This window comes from Candoia aspera, chromosome 7 (assembly GCF_035149785.1).
Source record: "Candoia aspera isolate rCanAsp1 chromosome 7, rCanAsp1.hap2, whole genome shotgun sequence".
In the NCBI taxonomy this organism is placed as follows: Eukaryota; Metazoa; Chordata; class Lepidosauria; order Squamata; family Boidae; genus Candoia; species Candoia aspera.
In genome coordinates, this window is record NC_086159.1 from 61,735,545 (window position 1) to 61,751,752 (window position 16,208).

Below are 16,208 nucleotides of genomic sequence, written 5' to 3' on the forward strand. Positions count from 1 at the left end.
TACCTTTCAAAGGATACAAAAGTGGCAAAGTCATCTTTTGTTGGCACAAGTTCAAGGGGGAGAGTGTTAACGTCAGCAAACTTTTGAAGTTACAAGGAGCACTTCATGGGATAGAATTGAAAAACTACTAAGTACTAATACTGTAGTAAGGCAAATTCCAAATTCAAATATGCTCATATAACTTAGTTGCATGATACTGTACAGTATATTTGCCATCCACTCATGTATCCCAGGTGAATTTTAGTGAATTCTGTATATTCAGAACTGCTTTATACACTGCAAAAGTTCTGCCTAGAAAGTTATTCCAAACAGTTCTAAGAACATTATTCTGAGATCTAAGAACATCCTTCAGACGAGCATAGACGCACTGCAGCAACCCAGAACACTAGAAAAAGGAAACAGACCGCCTATACAGCATCTTCCAACAAAATGGATACCCACTCACATTTATCAAAAAGAGCCTGGCTACTCAACCCACCACAGCACAACCAACACAAGCTATGAAAGGGTAACACTACCATACATCAAAACATCTCAGAAACAACCAACAGACTATTACTACCATACTGCATCACTGTAGCACACAAACCAACTAAAGCCCTTGAAAACATCTTAAGCAAACCAAAAGACCCAGTAGCCCAAGAAGAAAAATCAGGAGTCATCTGCAACATATAGTGTAAGGACTTCAACAGCCACTATGTAGGACAGAATGGCAGAAGACTAGCAGAACGCATCCATGAACACCAAGTAGCAGTCAGAGGACATGATGGAAACTCCTTAATCTCACAACACATGGACAGACTCAACCATAGTTTCAGCTGGGAAACTGAGCATCCTAGACTAAGCTAAATCCAAAAATGCTAGGGAATTCCTGGAAGCTTGGCATTCAGACAAATCAGCCCTCAACAGACACATAGAGATAAACCACATTTACACACCATTCAAAAGAGACAATAAAAAAGCTAAGAAGGAAACAAAAAGACCAGAACACATTCTCCCCAGCACCCAACATCCAGATAAGCAGGGATTAACACCAGACAAACCACCAAGCAGAAAACAATACCCTAATCAAGGAACTATCACACCCCCACCAACACTGGCAAGGCAGGCTACTGTATATAAACAGGGAGCAAACCCCACACTCACTCGCACTGAAGATGTTACCTAGTCAGGTAATGAAATGTCTGCAGGCAAACAACCAAGCTCAGAGAGCACCAAGGACTCCACGGTTTTAAGATGCCCCAAAATTCTTTGGGGGTTTTTTTCCTGTTTGTCTTCCAAAGGCTAATTCATCTACTTCTGCTGAAAGCCTGGTCTGCTTTCTCCAAGTCACTTCATACAGTTATGTGATCAATGGTTTTGCTGCAGTGGGTTAAATTATTCTATTTACTGTTCCATTTTAATCATTGTTTTAGTGCACTACACAGAGAACGCCAGGCCTACGCAGACAAATAATTGAACAAACATAAGGAGTGAAAGAAGGTGTGTCTCCAGCTACAGGAGTTAGTTAACCACCAGGGCCCCAAGTTTAGTTGTGGTTTCCTCGTGCCAATCCCTCAGGCCTCCCTGAGCATTTGAAAGCTTTAATCTCATCTTCACATTTTAGCTCCTAGGACAGCCACCACTGTAGCATCCAAGTTTCTATAATTCCTTGTTCCTGGAACAGCAGCCTTTCCTGTGCTGGGATGTAAAAAGAAACAGAACACAGAAGACTCCCTCTCCGGCTTCTTTCTCGCTCCATTTTAAGAGTGAATTAATTTTCAGTCCTATTCCCAAGAAACTAAATGTAGGGAAAACTAGTTTGGTGAGCTTGCGCAAGCCTATTCCTCCTCTTGTGACATCTCCCCCCGCCTACCTCTAGATTTCCATAGATGATTTGATCTGTCATCCCCACTATCTGAGAGCCCAGGATCCGCTGGAGTTGGGAGTCGGAAACACGTGGAAGGAAGACCCAGCCTGGGGGAAGCAAAGTAGTGTTGCAAGGGGCAAACTTTTTTCTTCAGTGACTAAGACCAGGCGCTGAGCCCGGTCGACGAATGCCCAGGATTCAGATCGGAAAGGGAAATCTTTCTCCCTCGAATCGATTCCAGATCGGTTTCCCTTCTCCCTACCTCTCCTCAGCCTCTCCATTCAACTCCTTTCGCTCCCGCCTCCTCCTCCTCAGCGTCGTCTCTTGGCCTCCTCCCCTCCCTCGGTCTCCTCCCCGCCGGCTCAGTTTTGCTCTTCCACTTCCAGCTGTAACTCAGTCGCTGTCGCTGCTGCCGCCGCCGGCTCCGGAAAATGTCTGAGCGAGGCGGCTTCTATAAGCAGGACTTGAATAAAACCGTGTGGGAGGTTCCCCAGCGCTATCAGCACTTGACCCCGGTGGGCTCGGGGGCTTACGGCTCCGTGTGGTAGGTGCTGGAGGGGGAGGCAGCGGGCAGGTGCCAGGATGCTCCTGCGGGCATCGCTATAGCGGGGAGGGGAGAAGAGGATCCCCAAGGAAAGGCTCAGAGTAAAGCCCCCCCCCACATTTAGGAGCTAACAATGCGGAACAGCGGCTTGACTCGCGAAAATACCACCCCCGCCCGGCCTGTCCTGCGCTGGGCGTGTGTGGAGATCGGGGATGCGCACAATGGGAACACCCACAGCCGTGCAAAGCTCTGGTGACATTTGAAGGGACCCCGGTTGCTGGCGTGGAATAATAATGGTGGGGGTGGGGGTGGGGGTGGGGGTGGGAACCGTAGCTACCGGCGTGCAGCAGGGCCGCCTTGTGTCCCCACCTCAGGAGTAACCAGGTCAGTTGCGAACCTGGTGCTCGCGTTCACACAACAGGCCAAGCTCCAGTTCTAATTTTGGCTAGGCTCTGTGCCTGAGGGAGAGGTTGTGAGCAATGTGTGCATTTGGGTGGCTTCGCTTCGTTTGCGAACCCAAGCCATTCGGTTAGCTGTGTGGGTCGCTGTGTAGCTGTGCAAAGCGGCAGGTGGGTTAGCTCAGCAACCAGATTGATGCAGGTGGGGAATTGGGGGGGACAGAAGGTCCGCTTAGATGCCGCATCCTGGGTTGTAGGCCTAGACATGTGTAAGAAGGACCCGTTGATGGTCCATGACTGTTGTGCTTGGAGGAGCGTTGGACATAAAAATAATGAGTGTTTATTCTATAGCTGATGGCTTGCAGGAAGCAATAGGCCAAAAGGGGAGGAAAATATTTGGAATGCGGGGGGGGGGGGAGTATCAATGCATACAACTTGGCCATACTTTGTGTTTATAAATAATTACTTTGGGGAGATCAGGAGATCAAAACAGCCACTTGAAAATGCTCTTGAAAGAGCACTGCAAGGAATGAGGCAGATGGAGCTGAGCTTTGAATAAATGTGTTAGTCTCTGGACCTTTTCAGGCAGACATGCTGGACAGAGTTGATCATCTTTTGTCTGGAGCAGGTGTATGCAGATCCTGAGAGTATGTGGATGGGTAGGTGGTGTGCAAAAGGTATGCAGTGTAATGGGCTTTGTTCGTCGTGCTTGTTGCTCTAAATTGTGCAGCCCAGTGGGTTTGTGTTCAGATTCCTGTCTCTTCCCTGCCCCCACTGGGCTTTGGAGCAGATGCACAATGCAATTCAGCTTGGAATTCTTCACAGGTTGCTAAGGGTAACCCCAGACCACGCCAGCTACTGAAAGAGGTTTCCCCAGGCTATTTTTAAAGGCCTCCCCTCTCTCTGCACTGAACTGCATCCATGAATGGGACTGGCAGGGTGATACTTTCCTTCCTGCAGCTATTGTGATCAAATCTGAAGTGCTGTTTCAGAACCTGGAAGCAGTAGGATTGGGTTATGCACCAGCCTTACAGAAAGGCAACCTAGAGCAATGAGCAACCCCACTTCTCTAGAAAAGGATCATATTTCAAACAATTGTTATCCTTCCCCTTTATATATCACGTGATTGGTACCTATCAGGTGGAGTGGCTTTGGGTTAACTGTTACTGCATTCAAGTAATTAAAAAATATGCATCAAGGTTTATGTTGTTACTGTTTGTATAATTAAGCCTAAGGCTAAAGGGCCATGTTTAAACAGATCTCTGGACAGAATCTAGATGAGAAAGCAGTTGGGGAAATTAAACCTGGGATGGCTGTATGGAAAAAAGATAGAATATACACGTAATGTAGGAAAAAGACGCCACGATAGCTTTGTTTGTTTGTTTTGTGCAGTCAGAAGTAAGTTGGGGAGTAAATGGACAAATTTTCATCATGAAAGGAGTTTATAGAGTTTGTATTAGAGCTGGTGCTGCTTAACTTACTAAAATATGTTTGTAGTTTGCCTGAGCAGTAAGGTAGCCAAGTTTGTGGATGTCACCAAGTAATTCTAAACTGAAATCTAAAGCAGCTGGCCAAAAACTGCAGACAGATCTCTCCAAGCTGGGTGGATGACCAGAAAAACAGCAAATACGATTCAGTGTAATGAAGTGCAAAGAGAGGTATAGGGGGCCAAAGAGAAGATGTGCCCTCAGCTGTACCCTAATGAGGTTCTGTAATTATCCGGAAGAGTTATCTTTAGTGGATATATGATAAAAGCTCATTGTGTATAATATATATAGTTTATTGTGGGGAGATTTGTAAATATAAAAACATAAATATGATGAATGACCTGAATAGGCAGAACTTTGTCTCATATAAATTGAGCAGCATTAGTGTCAAGTTCACAAGTTTTTGTTATAAATATTTGGAACTTGTCACAGGATGCATTGATTGGTATGAGCTAAGTTAGTTTTAGAAGACAAATAGGACATTGTTGGAACATTGGTTTATCAACAGCTATTTGATAAACCAATGAAATGGATCTTCCATGTGCTAGGAATATAATATAATTATACCAAGTGCTAGGAATATAAAATGGCCAATGGTAGGTATCTTCATGTCTTGCTTCAGAAATTCCCAGGGGATTTGGCTGACCATTGTTGGAAACATGGGCTGGACAGGTCAGCCCATAAGAGAGGTGGTAGCTCTCTTACACTTTTACTAAGCTTTGGCGAACCTTCCTGAACAGTCCTTTGAGCACTTGAAATGTATTCCATAACTGCCAAGTGTTGCTTTTGATATAATTGTTGCTGGCATTATTCAAGTCACTCTGTTGGTATATTTGCTGAGAAGGCAACAGCAAACCACTTCTGCATTCTTACCAAGAAATCTACAGTGATGTGTCTGTGTGGTCACCAAGGGCTGAGTTGAGTGCAAGGAGATCTTTAGCCATTACTCATTCAGTCAGGCACATCTTTTCACCTCAGTAGTTAGTGGGATCTGTTGCATGTCCCTTGTAAACGCTTCCTCTACACTGCATTGTAGTATGCAACATGGCCAATCCCTGAGAGTCAGTATGGTGTAAAGGTTAAGGAGTTGGACTAGAACCTGGGAAAGGCAGGTTCAAATCCACATACAATTAATGAAGCTGACTGGGAAACTTTGGACCAACCATTATCTTTCAGCCCAGTCTTCCTTGAACGGTTATGATTGGGAGGAAGATTGAAGGAGAGAGTGCTCTTTGTGCCACCATGGGAAGGGAGGATATACATGTACTGAATTAAATCAGAATGATTTTCAAGGAGTTTCAAGTAAAAGGATAATTTGATCACATGGATGGAAGGATAATGAAAGCTGAAAGGTCTGGCTGTCTGGTAGGATGTGGCAGAAAACCCCATTATTCATTCAGATGGCATCTGCATTCTATATCTTTCAGGCAAAAAGCAGAGCTTTAGCAGTGAACAGCTTGTGCTTTAATTGATTAATCAGTGGAGGTATGAAATTAGAGATGCATTATTTCTGAGAAACGTAACCATGTAATAGTAAAACAAAATAGACATATAACAATAAAAAAAGAGAACTTTACTGGCTGTTTCAAAGCCTCTGGGGAGAGAGACATCCTAAATTATCCAGGATAAAAGTCCATGGCAAATCGAATAATCCAAAAAAATCATTCCAAAGCAGGATTGGGCAATTTTTTTTTAAATTGATGCAAATAATATCTGAATATTGAGGCTTAACGTCAGTATTAAGGTCAGAGTTGGACAATTTGGGGGGATACAAGAACATGTTGAGGGCTGAGGATCACAAAGTGGATAGGGGCACATCATCCCCATGGGAGGGAGAAGGTAGAGTTTTCTGTTCTGCAGACTAAACACACCAAAGCCTCTTTATTACCTTGAATGTTCTTTTTGGGACATGCTCCAGTTTGTCTGTGTCTTTCCCAAAATGGGATATCCAGAACTGGACATGGTATTCTAGGTGCAGTCTGACCAATACAGAATAGAGAAGAAAGATGTCTTTTCTTCATCTTGATACACTTATCTATATTCAGATTTAACTCAGTTAAGCTCAGCTTCCCTGAGACTAGCTCACTGGAAAAGACATTCAGATGTCTTCTTTGTACCACCCTACAAAGAACTGAACCTTTGAACCCTACAAAACATTTGTCAATGAAGTATATTCTCATTGTTTAGAAGAGAAAATGATCTCATTGTGATAACAAATTTCTTAAGCACATTTACCCACATCCAATGCTATTGAGTGATCTGCAGCTTTGGGCATTTTTTAAAATCACTCTGGACAGTGTTAGAAGAAATGCTATACAATCATAAGAAAACAAAGTGTATTTGCAGATGGTCCAGTTGCCGAAACATTGATTTTTTTCTTCCTTTCCATTTTATGCCAGTGACTTTGCAGAGTCATTGCACAAATCAGAAGTATGATTTAATTTCTGAGAAGCTAGTGTAGCAGTGTGTCAATATGGAGAATTATTCCTACAACTGCTTTAGATTCTATTGGTAAAAGTTCCAACAAGAATTACTGTGTTTTCTATCCTATATTGGCTGCTTTAGGTTAGTTTGCTGGCTGGTTGGCTTATGATTGCCAACTTCATAAAGTTTGTATAACATGTGGACCTTGGTAAAACTGATTTACAAGAGAGATGACTCATGTAAAAATAGGCAAAGCTGTCCCTTGAAACAATATCCATTTGAAGTAAGATGCAGAACCCATAAGCTATAAGTGACAATACAATTATTTTACAAAACTGAAGCCTTCCTTGCAACAATAGATTATCTTATTCTGATCCCTTAATTGAACCAATTTGGGTTGTTTCACAGAGAAGTTTATCCATTATTAAGGACTTTGAGAGACTCTTCATGCTGTAGAGAAGTACTTTCTTCTGAACCAATCTGTACTGCTCAGAGATTACGCAAACTTTCCACTTACATTCAGCTCTTCATTGTGCTTTAAAATATATCTGATTCTCAGTTGCATGTAAAAGGGTTGCTATTTGAAGCAGCTAATTAGAGATCCAGACTTCTCTGTTATCAAAATCATGTATTATTCTATTTCTCTTTGGAAGTTTCAACCTCAGACAGCTTTTTTTGTTCTCTGGAGCAATTGTTGTTTTGAAATGCTTCTAGACTGCAGTCCCCCTTCTAGTTTCCATCTTGCTAATGTGCCTTCTGCCATTTTATGTCTAATGCACATCACTTGAAATGGAACGTTATTTTTCTTAGCATCTATCCTTCATGCTTACAGGGTCCACTTATTTTTGCAGTGTGCTCACTTAGTTTTTGCAGTGAAGCTACTCAACACATGATGAGGTGGGTTTTGTTTATCAGCTGATGCTGATTTGGACTGAAAAGGAATGACTAGCCCAAGGCCAGCCATGTGGCTTTCATGCCTAAGAGAGGGCTAGAACCTACATCTCCTTACTTCTAGTCCAACATGTAACCACCTTACCAGGCCGGCTGTTTTTGAGGTAGAATTTGAAACTCCTAAATGTAATAAATGACAATGGATTTGTGTAGTGATCCTAAAACCCATACATATCCATTCAGAATCTGTATTAGTGGCTAGAATCCAGATGACTTCTGCAAATATGAACAAAACCAAAGTGGGGGAGACAGGTCCAGGGTCTTAGGCAGAAAATACTGGGTTAGAAGCTGGATTCAAATCTTTCCTCAGACATGAAGCGTGGTCTTCTCTCAGTTCCTCATTTATCAGGCTTTCTGCAAGGACACAGGGAGATTTATGTCTATGGCCCTCAGCCCCCTGAAAGATGACCAGAAGTTGTGTTCTATCATTGGCAGTCCATAAGCTTCCTAGTCCCTCACTTCTCTGACATTTATTTCAGATTAAAGGTTCTGATAGCTCAGGCAAGTTCTTTGGGTGGTAAAATACATCCATCAATAATAATTTGTTCCCGGCTTTAATAATCTTTTTAATACGAATTCATGCAATTTTTGAACAATATGCAGCCTATGGGTGAGGTTAATATAGTGTTGTCCCTAATTAGTATAACAGGGTTTATTGCTTATATGTGGTTCAAATTTGATTAGTGACTGATCCTTGGTTGTAGTTTTGGAGACACTTTGAACTCAGTTAGAATTATTTTTGTGATTAGGGATTGTACGACCACAGAGAAAATTCTAACTCATCTCCAGACTTTGTTGTTCAGTTTTTCAAGTGGGGGTAGTATGTTCTGCTATGTGTTTGTTAACTACCTTGAAAGGGACCATTGTCTGAGTAGAAAAGATCATTGATTGTCATACACTTAATTTGTTGCACATACACCTGTCAGGAAGCATGAACATTTCTTGTGAAATAGATGTGATTTGCTATGTGTAATGTTCCACATTTCATTTTTCTACTTTGCTGAATAGAAGTACTGTTCTTTTTTGGAAGTCTGGTACATCGCAAATGGCCTTAAATGGCAAGTTTAAGACTAAGTATTAGATACAGCTACACTGTAGAATCATAATGGTTTCTCTATGTAGGGCAGAAGTAGATCAACTACACTTTCATGAACCCCAAATTGTTCTTTGACCATATGACAAAGGCTAGGTGTTCTGTGAGAGATGGGATAATATGGAACTCTTCTCTGGCCTTACATTACAGTATATCCAAAATCCCATATAAGCTATGATTGCTTTTCTTTGTTTGATATCATGTTTGCTGCAGTACCTTGCTTTTAGTGAGCCGATCTTTGGTGCTTCAGAGATCATTTTCTCTTTTCTCTCCTGCTGGTTTTTAAACACTGGAATAGAAGAAAAGTTTTGCAAAGGTAAGAGAAAATACCTGCCTATCTAGATCTCAGTATGCCATAATAATGCTTGATTTCTCAGGAAACTAAAATAGGTCTTGAGTTATGAATTGTTCATTGTTATCCACAAAGTGTTTTGCTTTCATAATTCCACCTAATTTTTTTTTTCAAGTGCCAATAGAGCACTTGGAAAAGCATTCACATAGTGAAAATGCCAGGGTCATTTTTGTGGGTGTAATGATGGAAGTGGAAATGTAGTATCACATTGCACAATAGGTTGCTTCCCAATGGCATACAAATTATTCACTGTATATGATTGATGATTTATAAAGGAATTTTAATAGCTAATACATAAGGAACTTTTAAAAAAAGATAAAGTCTCCTTCAAATGAAGCATGAGTTGTGGTGAATTCATGGACATATCCATGTTGTTTTCTTGGCAACTGTAAGTTATTTGCCATTGCCTACTTTCTTCCCTTTTTTCTTTTGACCCAATCTGGTCTGCTGCCTAGGGTTCCTAGTGATCTCCCATTCAGGTACTATCTAGGCTCAACCTTGCCTAGCTTTCAAAGATCAGTAGAAGTTGGCCAGGTGGTGCTTCCTAACACAATTGCCTAAAACAAAGAGTTCTTGAGTAGGGAGGTAAAAAAAATACCACATACAATCATGTCTAAACCTCAGTATGTCTTGGTCTGGCTGGTACATAGAGATGAAGGTCCATAAATATGTCTTATGTGTTCATCAAATATATCAGAGAAGACATAGCATGTAATAATTGAATAATGAGCTTGTGTCATTACATAAAAGTAGATGTATTGCACTCTGCATGAGGATGCCCTGAAGGAAATTCAGAAATTGCAGTGAATTCAGAATGTGGTAGCCAGGCACTTGTTTTAGCTAAACTGCATTGGTTGGCCATGGATTTCTGGATTAAATTCAAGATGCTATTTTAACATATAAATCCCTAAATGGCTTGGGCCTGTCTACCTGAAGGGGTAGTGTCCCCTGCACTTGACAACCAGGAGATCCAGTTGTCTTCAGAGTGTTAACTGAGAATGCTAACCTGGAGGGTTAATTGAGAGTGCTAACCTGGAGGGAGACACAGTTTATATCTGCTAGGATGAGGGCCTTCTTGGTAGCAGCAACAATTTTGTGGAACTTCACTCACTTAGAAGTGCAGATGCGCCCCCTCTGCTTTGCCTTAAGAAGAGGCTTTGGATTGGAATACTTGAGGTTATGTCATGCTGTATTGTTTTGATAGTGTTGCTGTTTATAGGTTTTATACTGATTCTGAGGTTTAAACTATATTTTTGTAATTCTGGTGATTCTATTCTTGTTGTTTGGTTGTATATTCTGAACTGCTGGGGTTTGGTTTTTATTTACTGTATGATAAATAAATAAATAAAAGCTGCTAGCCTTGCATGGTATTCTCTACAATAATTGCTCTAATCATATAAATGAAGAGTGTAAGAACTATATCCAAATGGTACTAGATGAAGGTTCCCCAAACTTTTTGATGAAATTTAGATTTGCCCTATGACTTATTTATTTATTTTTTAAGATTTCATAAGGGCACCCCACTAAAACAGTGTGACTCTGGGTGGTGTACAGCGTTAAAAATATTTTTAAAAAAGAAAAAAACCCATCATATAACAGTAAATAATACAGCATATAAATAAAAAATAAATGGCAGCCAAGCACAAAACAAAATAACCAAGGTGACTTTCATGTGACTGGCCCCTAATGCCTGGGAGGAGGGCTAGGTCTTAATAGCTTCCCTAAAGGGGAGAAGAGTTAGGGCCTGTCAGATAACCTGCAGGTGTTCTTTGGACATTACTTTCTTCTATCCTCATCATTGCTAGCTATATTGCCAATGGGAAGACAAGGGAGGGTGGGAATATAGTCCAAATTGTCTGAGAAATATCTGGTTACTTATCTTTGCTGTAAGTATTACGATCTGATAGAAATTCAGAGTCTCTCCTAAATTTATGACAAAGGCTGAGACTGAATAATTGATATGTTCAGTTTTAAAAGTATCTTGACTAACAGAACCACCAGACATGCTGGAGAGCTGCTTTTCCCTCAGAGTAATTTGCACACTGAAGGAATTTCCAGGCAAAGACTCCTCACCAGTTTGAAACCAGCTCCAAATCCCTTGATACCACAACATCAGCAGCGTTGGAGCACTAAGATGATGTATTTCAAGTTCAGCCTCAGGACGTTGGAACTAAGATGGCGATGTAGCAGTGGCTTCTCTGCTGAGCTCCTCATGACCTTTTTATTTTAAATAAAAAGCAAAGCTGGCTGGGGAATTCTGGGAGTTGAAGTTCACACATCTTAAAGTTACCAAGGTTGACAATTGCTGCTCTAAAGCCTTACAAAGCCTTTAAGATACAATAGGTTGCCACTGAAGCAATGGGGAAGAACAAGAAATGCAAGCCCAGAGCCACAGACTCCACCCAAACCAACAAAGCATGCAAAAATGGATGACTTCATGATAAGCAAACTGTAAATAAAAATAATTACAAAGCAAGTTCTATCCACCCTGACCTTAGCACTAACAGTTGTGATATCTTGAACGGGGGTCAGGAAACAAAAACTGAAAAACAACCACTGTTAGAGGTCTCCTCTACTTTGCGTGAGGAATCGAAACATCAAATTGAATCCCTGCCTTTATTAGCCTCTCCCGCTGTTAATGCATCTCTGATAAGGGAAGAACAAACCAAGCAATTGCCAAAAGAATTCACAACAGGCTTTGCTGCTAGACCGTACCTATTAAGTGCACAAACTCTCGTTTTAATTTTTGAATATTTCACATCAATAAGCCCAAAGGTGGACTCTTAAAAAAAACAGCCTTTGAAAGTTATGCAAATAAGCCAGCAGCCTTTACAGTAACTCAAAGTATTGACACTAACTCTGATCTGTTTAGGGATAGCCAAAGGAAACAAAATGACTGAGGAGAAAAAAGTTAAGATTAGAAAGGATTAGAAGCACAGGGAGAACCTACAGCTTTGTATTCTACGAAAGAGACAAACTCAAACAAGTACAAGTCTACACTTCAAACAAAGCGAGTTGCCTTAAGGATTGCATTTAACAGGATAGTTCAGCTACAGAATATTTTAAAATGCTGTTTTCTTGGAAACGTTGGCAGCTCTGTAGACCTTGTGGGTAGTCCATTTTTTCCTTTGCAGCAACCCTTGCTTCACTGTCTCTCTCTTAAGTTTCAGCTGCCCTAGGAAGTCTTACAAGAAAAGAAATAGCTTGATAGCCTTACAGACATTCCTTATGAGAACCACATTGGTTGGTTTGCCTACAGCCAGAGCACTGCACACACTATGAAATAAGGACATGAAAGCAGGGAGGGACAGGGTGCAAGCAATTCTGTTTTCTTTTTGCACAGAAAAGGAGTATTCTGCAGGATCCATTCAGTCAGGAGGGCCATGATTCTTGGTTCCATGTTCTCCATATGGCAAGTTCTTTAGAGATATGAATTCATCGGACTCAGGTCATTTTAATTCCATTAAGATTCTGATATTAAAAAGTGTCTTGGATTGGTTAAGGATGGCCACTGTTGGGGCTACTTTCTTCAATACGTGTTGCATCTAGAATTTGTGTGAAAAAGCTCCATTATATGAGCTGAGCTCCTGAACAAAAAGATGGGATATAAATCCAACAAATAAATAAATAGCCTTCCTTTTTGATTGGGAATTGCAATTGACCCTTTACCCTTCCACAAGAATGCTGGCCAAATGTATGATTTTGGATAACAGTAGCAAAATTTAATGTTTACACTTTGTCAAGTTTCATAGTGCAAAATGTGGGTGGGACATTATGGTTTCCAGTGGGGGAAGCAAGGGTTTCCTCTGTAAGGTACTCTAGTTCAGCTAAACTTTACGCAGCTAATAAAGTGAAATCATTTTAGGGCTTCTTAACATTTGTCCTTACCTGGGCCCCTAGTTACGGCCCTACCGATACAACTTTATACAGCAAATTCAATGGTATTGATTTCATAAATATTGCCATCTAAAAAATGTATTTATTTACTTAGGCATATAACCTATTTCAATTGCAGCTAACTCTAAGTAGTGTACACTTCAGTACAGTGGGAAAATTAAATAAACGATAGCATAATAATCTTCACTTCAGTCACGCTGAGGAATATCACTCTTCGTAACAAAATAATATATTGCAGGGTGAGAACCCACCATTATAACAATCCCAAAGACTTTCTGACACAGCCAGGTCGTAGCCGCTTCTCTAAATGCTACTAGAGTTGGTGCTTGTCTAACCTTTGAGAGAGTGTCCTTTCTCCTGGATTTTATTGGGTAGGCAGAGACCTGTGGGAGAAGGTGGCCCTGAAGATACCCAGAGTCTGAGCCATGCAGGGGTTTAAAGTTACAACTGGCACCTTGAATTGTACTTGGAAGCCAACTAAGAGCCAATACAGTACTTGTAATAGTGGGCACCCATAGCTGCTTGAGCTACTGTATTCTGAACTAGCTGTAGCTTCTGGCTGGTCTTCAGAAGAAGACCTGTACAGTGGATTCCGTAGTCCAATTGAGAGATGACCAAGGCATGAATGACTGTGAGCTGACCTGCTAATTCAGTAATGGTTTCAACTGGTACACAAGATGGAGCTGTGCCATGGCCCTCCTAATCATTAGCTGCTACCTTATCTTCAGTAGGAGCTGTGAGTCCAGGAATTTGTTACGAACTTGGGTGTTACAGGGAAGAGGAACCAAAGATGGAATATTGCTGGTCTCAGTTGACAACCTATTTCTGATTTGTACATTCAGAACTAATTTATGTAAAACTTAAAAACTGTTTTAATTCCCCACAGATTTCCTACATATGTCAAAACATTTTTTTTTAAAAAACCCTATATTTTCACATTCATCTCTGAGCATTTCTGGTATGCTAGATTGGTATTATAGGAAAATACCACTTCCTCCGATCAATATCAGATAAACATGTATGCGAATGTGACATCAAAGCTTTGGGTTTCTTAGGTATAGAAACAGATCTTTGTGAATTCCAGTACAGGAACTTGAGTAATGTATTATTCTAGCTTGACTATCTGTTCAAAGAATTAATATGCTCATGTGTCTGTCCTTCACCTCAGCAAATCCTCCATCCCCATTTTACAAAACTCTTGGGATGCACAAAAATTTACTTTCTGTCTTGTTAGCAACCAAAGCTTTTCTTGCAAGGGTTCACTGTGAACTGAAAACTGTTTCTAGATAGTGTAAATTTCTATGAAACAAACAGTTGACTAAATGTAACAACTGTCAAGCCCTGAAAATCATTTTAAGGTCTGTGTTTTGCCTTTTAACTGCTGGATCATCACATTATAATTCCATTTTTACAAACTGAAGTTGAACAAATTTGATGTTTTGTAACTGCCTACTATGACATTGTACACTCTAGATGCTTGGACACAACCCCCCATACTGGAGAGAATGGTGTGAAGAAGGCAGCTGGGATCCACCTGGATTGGGCATACCACCATTTGCTAACCTTTTCTCTCTTTTGTTCTGCACCATTAAGTATGCTTCATGGAGAATGAGTGAATTCTCCATTTGTTTTCCAAGAAAATAGGAGTACAGCAGAATCTTTCAGAGAAAGCTATGGTGATATTCCCAATCTTGGCTTGTTTTGCCTCTTATACAAGGGCAAGAGCAAAATAACGGGAAGATCTTGTCTGGGAGCACATCATACCCTAACCCATATTAAGCCAAGGAATCAAACCATGGTAATGGCAAATGGGAATAAGCAGGGCAGTTTTCACCAGGCTTTTTTCCTATTCAGCTTTTTATACATGAAAGCTGTTTCATTTTGATGTTCATTTAATTTTCTTGAAGGGTATAATGTGCCATTTCCTTGAAATTCTGATGGTAAACTTGCATGCAAACACTGAAGTCATAATATTTGCTTTGATCTTTAGTTGGGGGAGGATATGCTAATAACAGTTTGAACTGGAGCATGTGCTCAGTGCTTTCTAATGAAACTTGATAGATGAGGGAGAAGTTTCCAAAATGAGTAGTAAAGGTTTAGCTTTGTTTTGTTTTGATTTGTTTTGATTTGTTTTGATTTGTTTTAGTCAAGCTTGACTCCTGATGACTTCATGGACGCATCCACATAGTTTTCCTGGGAAAAGTATCAAAGTGGCTTGCCTTTGCCTTCTTCCATAAAGTGTTTTTTTCCCCACCCAGTCTACTTTAGCACCTTGATAGTCTCCCTTCCAAGTATTAACCAGGTCCAACATCGCTCAACTTCTGAACTATGACAAGGTCACCTGGGTGCTACATGTGCTGATATTTTCAAAAACAAGAGAGATATTGGATTATTAATTAAGATACAAGGCATCTAAGCAGTTGGCTCTTTATCATGAAATCTTTATTAAACGTAATTTTGTGTTTGAGAGGGGAACTCCACAGAACTCAGTCAAACTTTGAGTTTTCTAGCTTGCCACGATCAGCTACATGAACCCTGATAAGACTTTCCATAGTTAGGTTCCACTGGTTGGTTTCATCCCTAGGGTAGTGCATAGGGACTTTTCCCGCTTAAGAACATCATTCATATTCAAATCAGCAAAATGTTTTGTAATTCCCAGGCACATAAAAAGAGGAGGAGGGTTTGGGAGGGTGAAAATAGTGTTTGGGTTGAAGAACTGTGCAAAAAGAAACTCATGGAAACAAGTTCAACAAATAAATCACTTGCCTGTAACTAGTTTCATACAATTGTTTCCAAGTCTCTTCTTTGTGTTCTTCATTTTTCTTTCCTTACCTACTTTTGATTCAAGTACTTCAAGGACATACTGTACCTCTGAAAAACAACCTTGGGAAGGGTTTGCCAGTATAAAAATATAACGAAAGCTTTCCATACAGCAATAAACTAACCAGAATTTTGTTGTATTTCTTTATGGGATACACTTGGGAATGTCATAAAGATTCAAGATAGCAATGGATGCATCCATGAAGTCATCAGGAGTCAAATGGACTAAAACAAAACAGAACAAAACAAAACCTTTACTACTTATTTTGGAAACTTCTCCCTCATCTATCAAGTTTCATTAGAGAACACTGAGCACATGTCAAACCAGCTATCTATATCTACAGTATCTATCTATCCATCTATGGTGTTCGTTTAAAAAAACATTTGGGGAAA

The 16,208-nt window shown here is 40.5% G+C and overlaps 1 protein-coding gene across 3 annotated transcripts in view; it reads left to right on the forward strand.

The window, feature by feature from the left end:
- Positions 1-2,234: 2,234 nt before the first annotated feature.
- Positions 2,235-16,208, forward strand: part of MAPK11 (mitogen-activated protein kinase 11) — a 36,911-nt gene continuing 22,937 nt past the window's right edge. Inside the window, exon 1 of one of the 3 annotated variants that reach the window (XM_063307903.1) lies at positions 2,235-2,393. In XM_063307903.1, the coding sequence (XP_063163973.1) occupies positions 2,281-2,393 (113 nt within the window). In that variant the 5' untranslated portion in view covers positions 2,235-2,280. Of the gene's footprint in view, positions 2,394-2,721; positions 2,778-15,179; positions 15,447-16,208 lie in introns of those variants that run through there. The other 2 variants (XM_063307905.1, XM_063307904.1) reach the window with 2 other exon arrangements.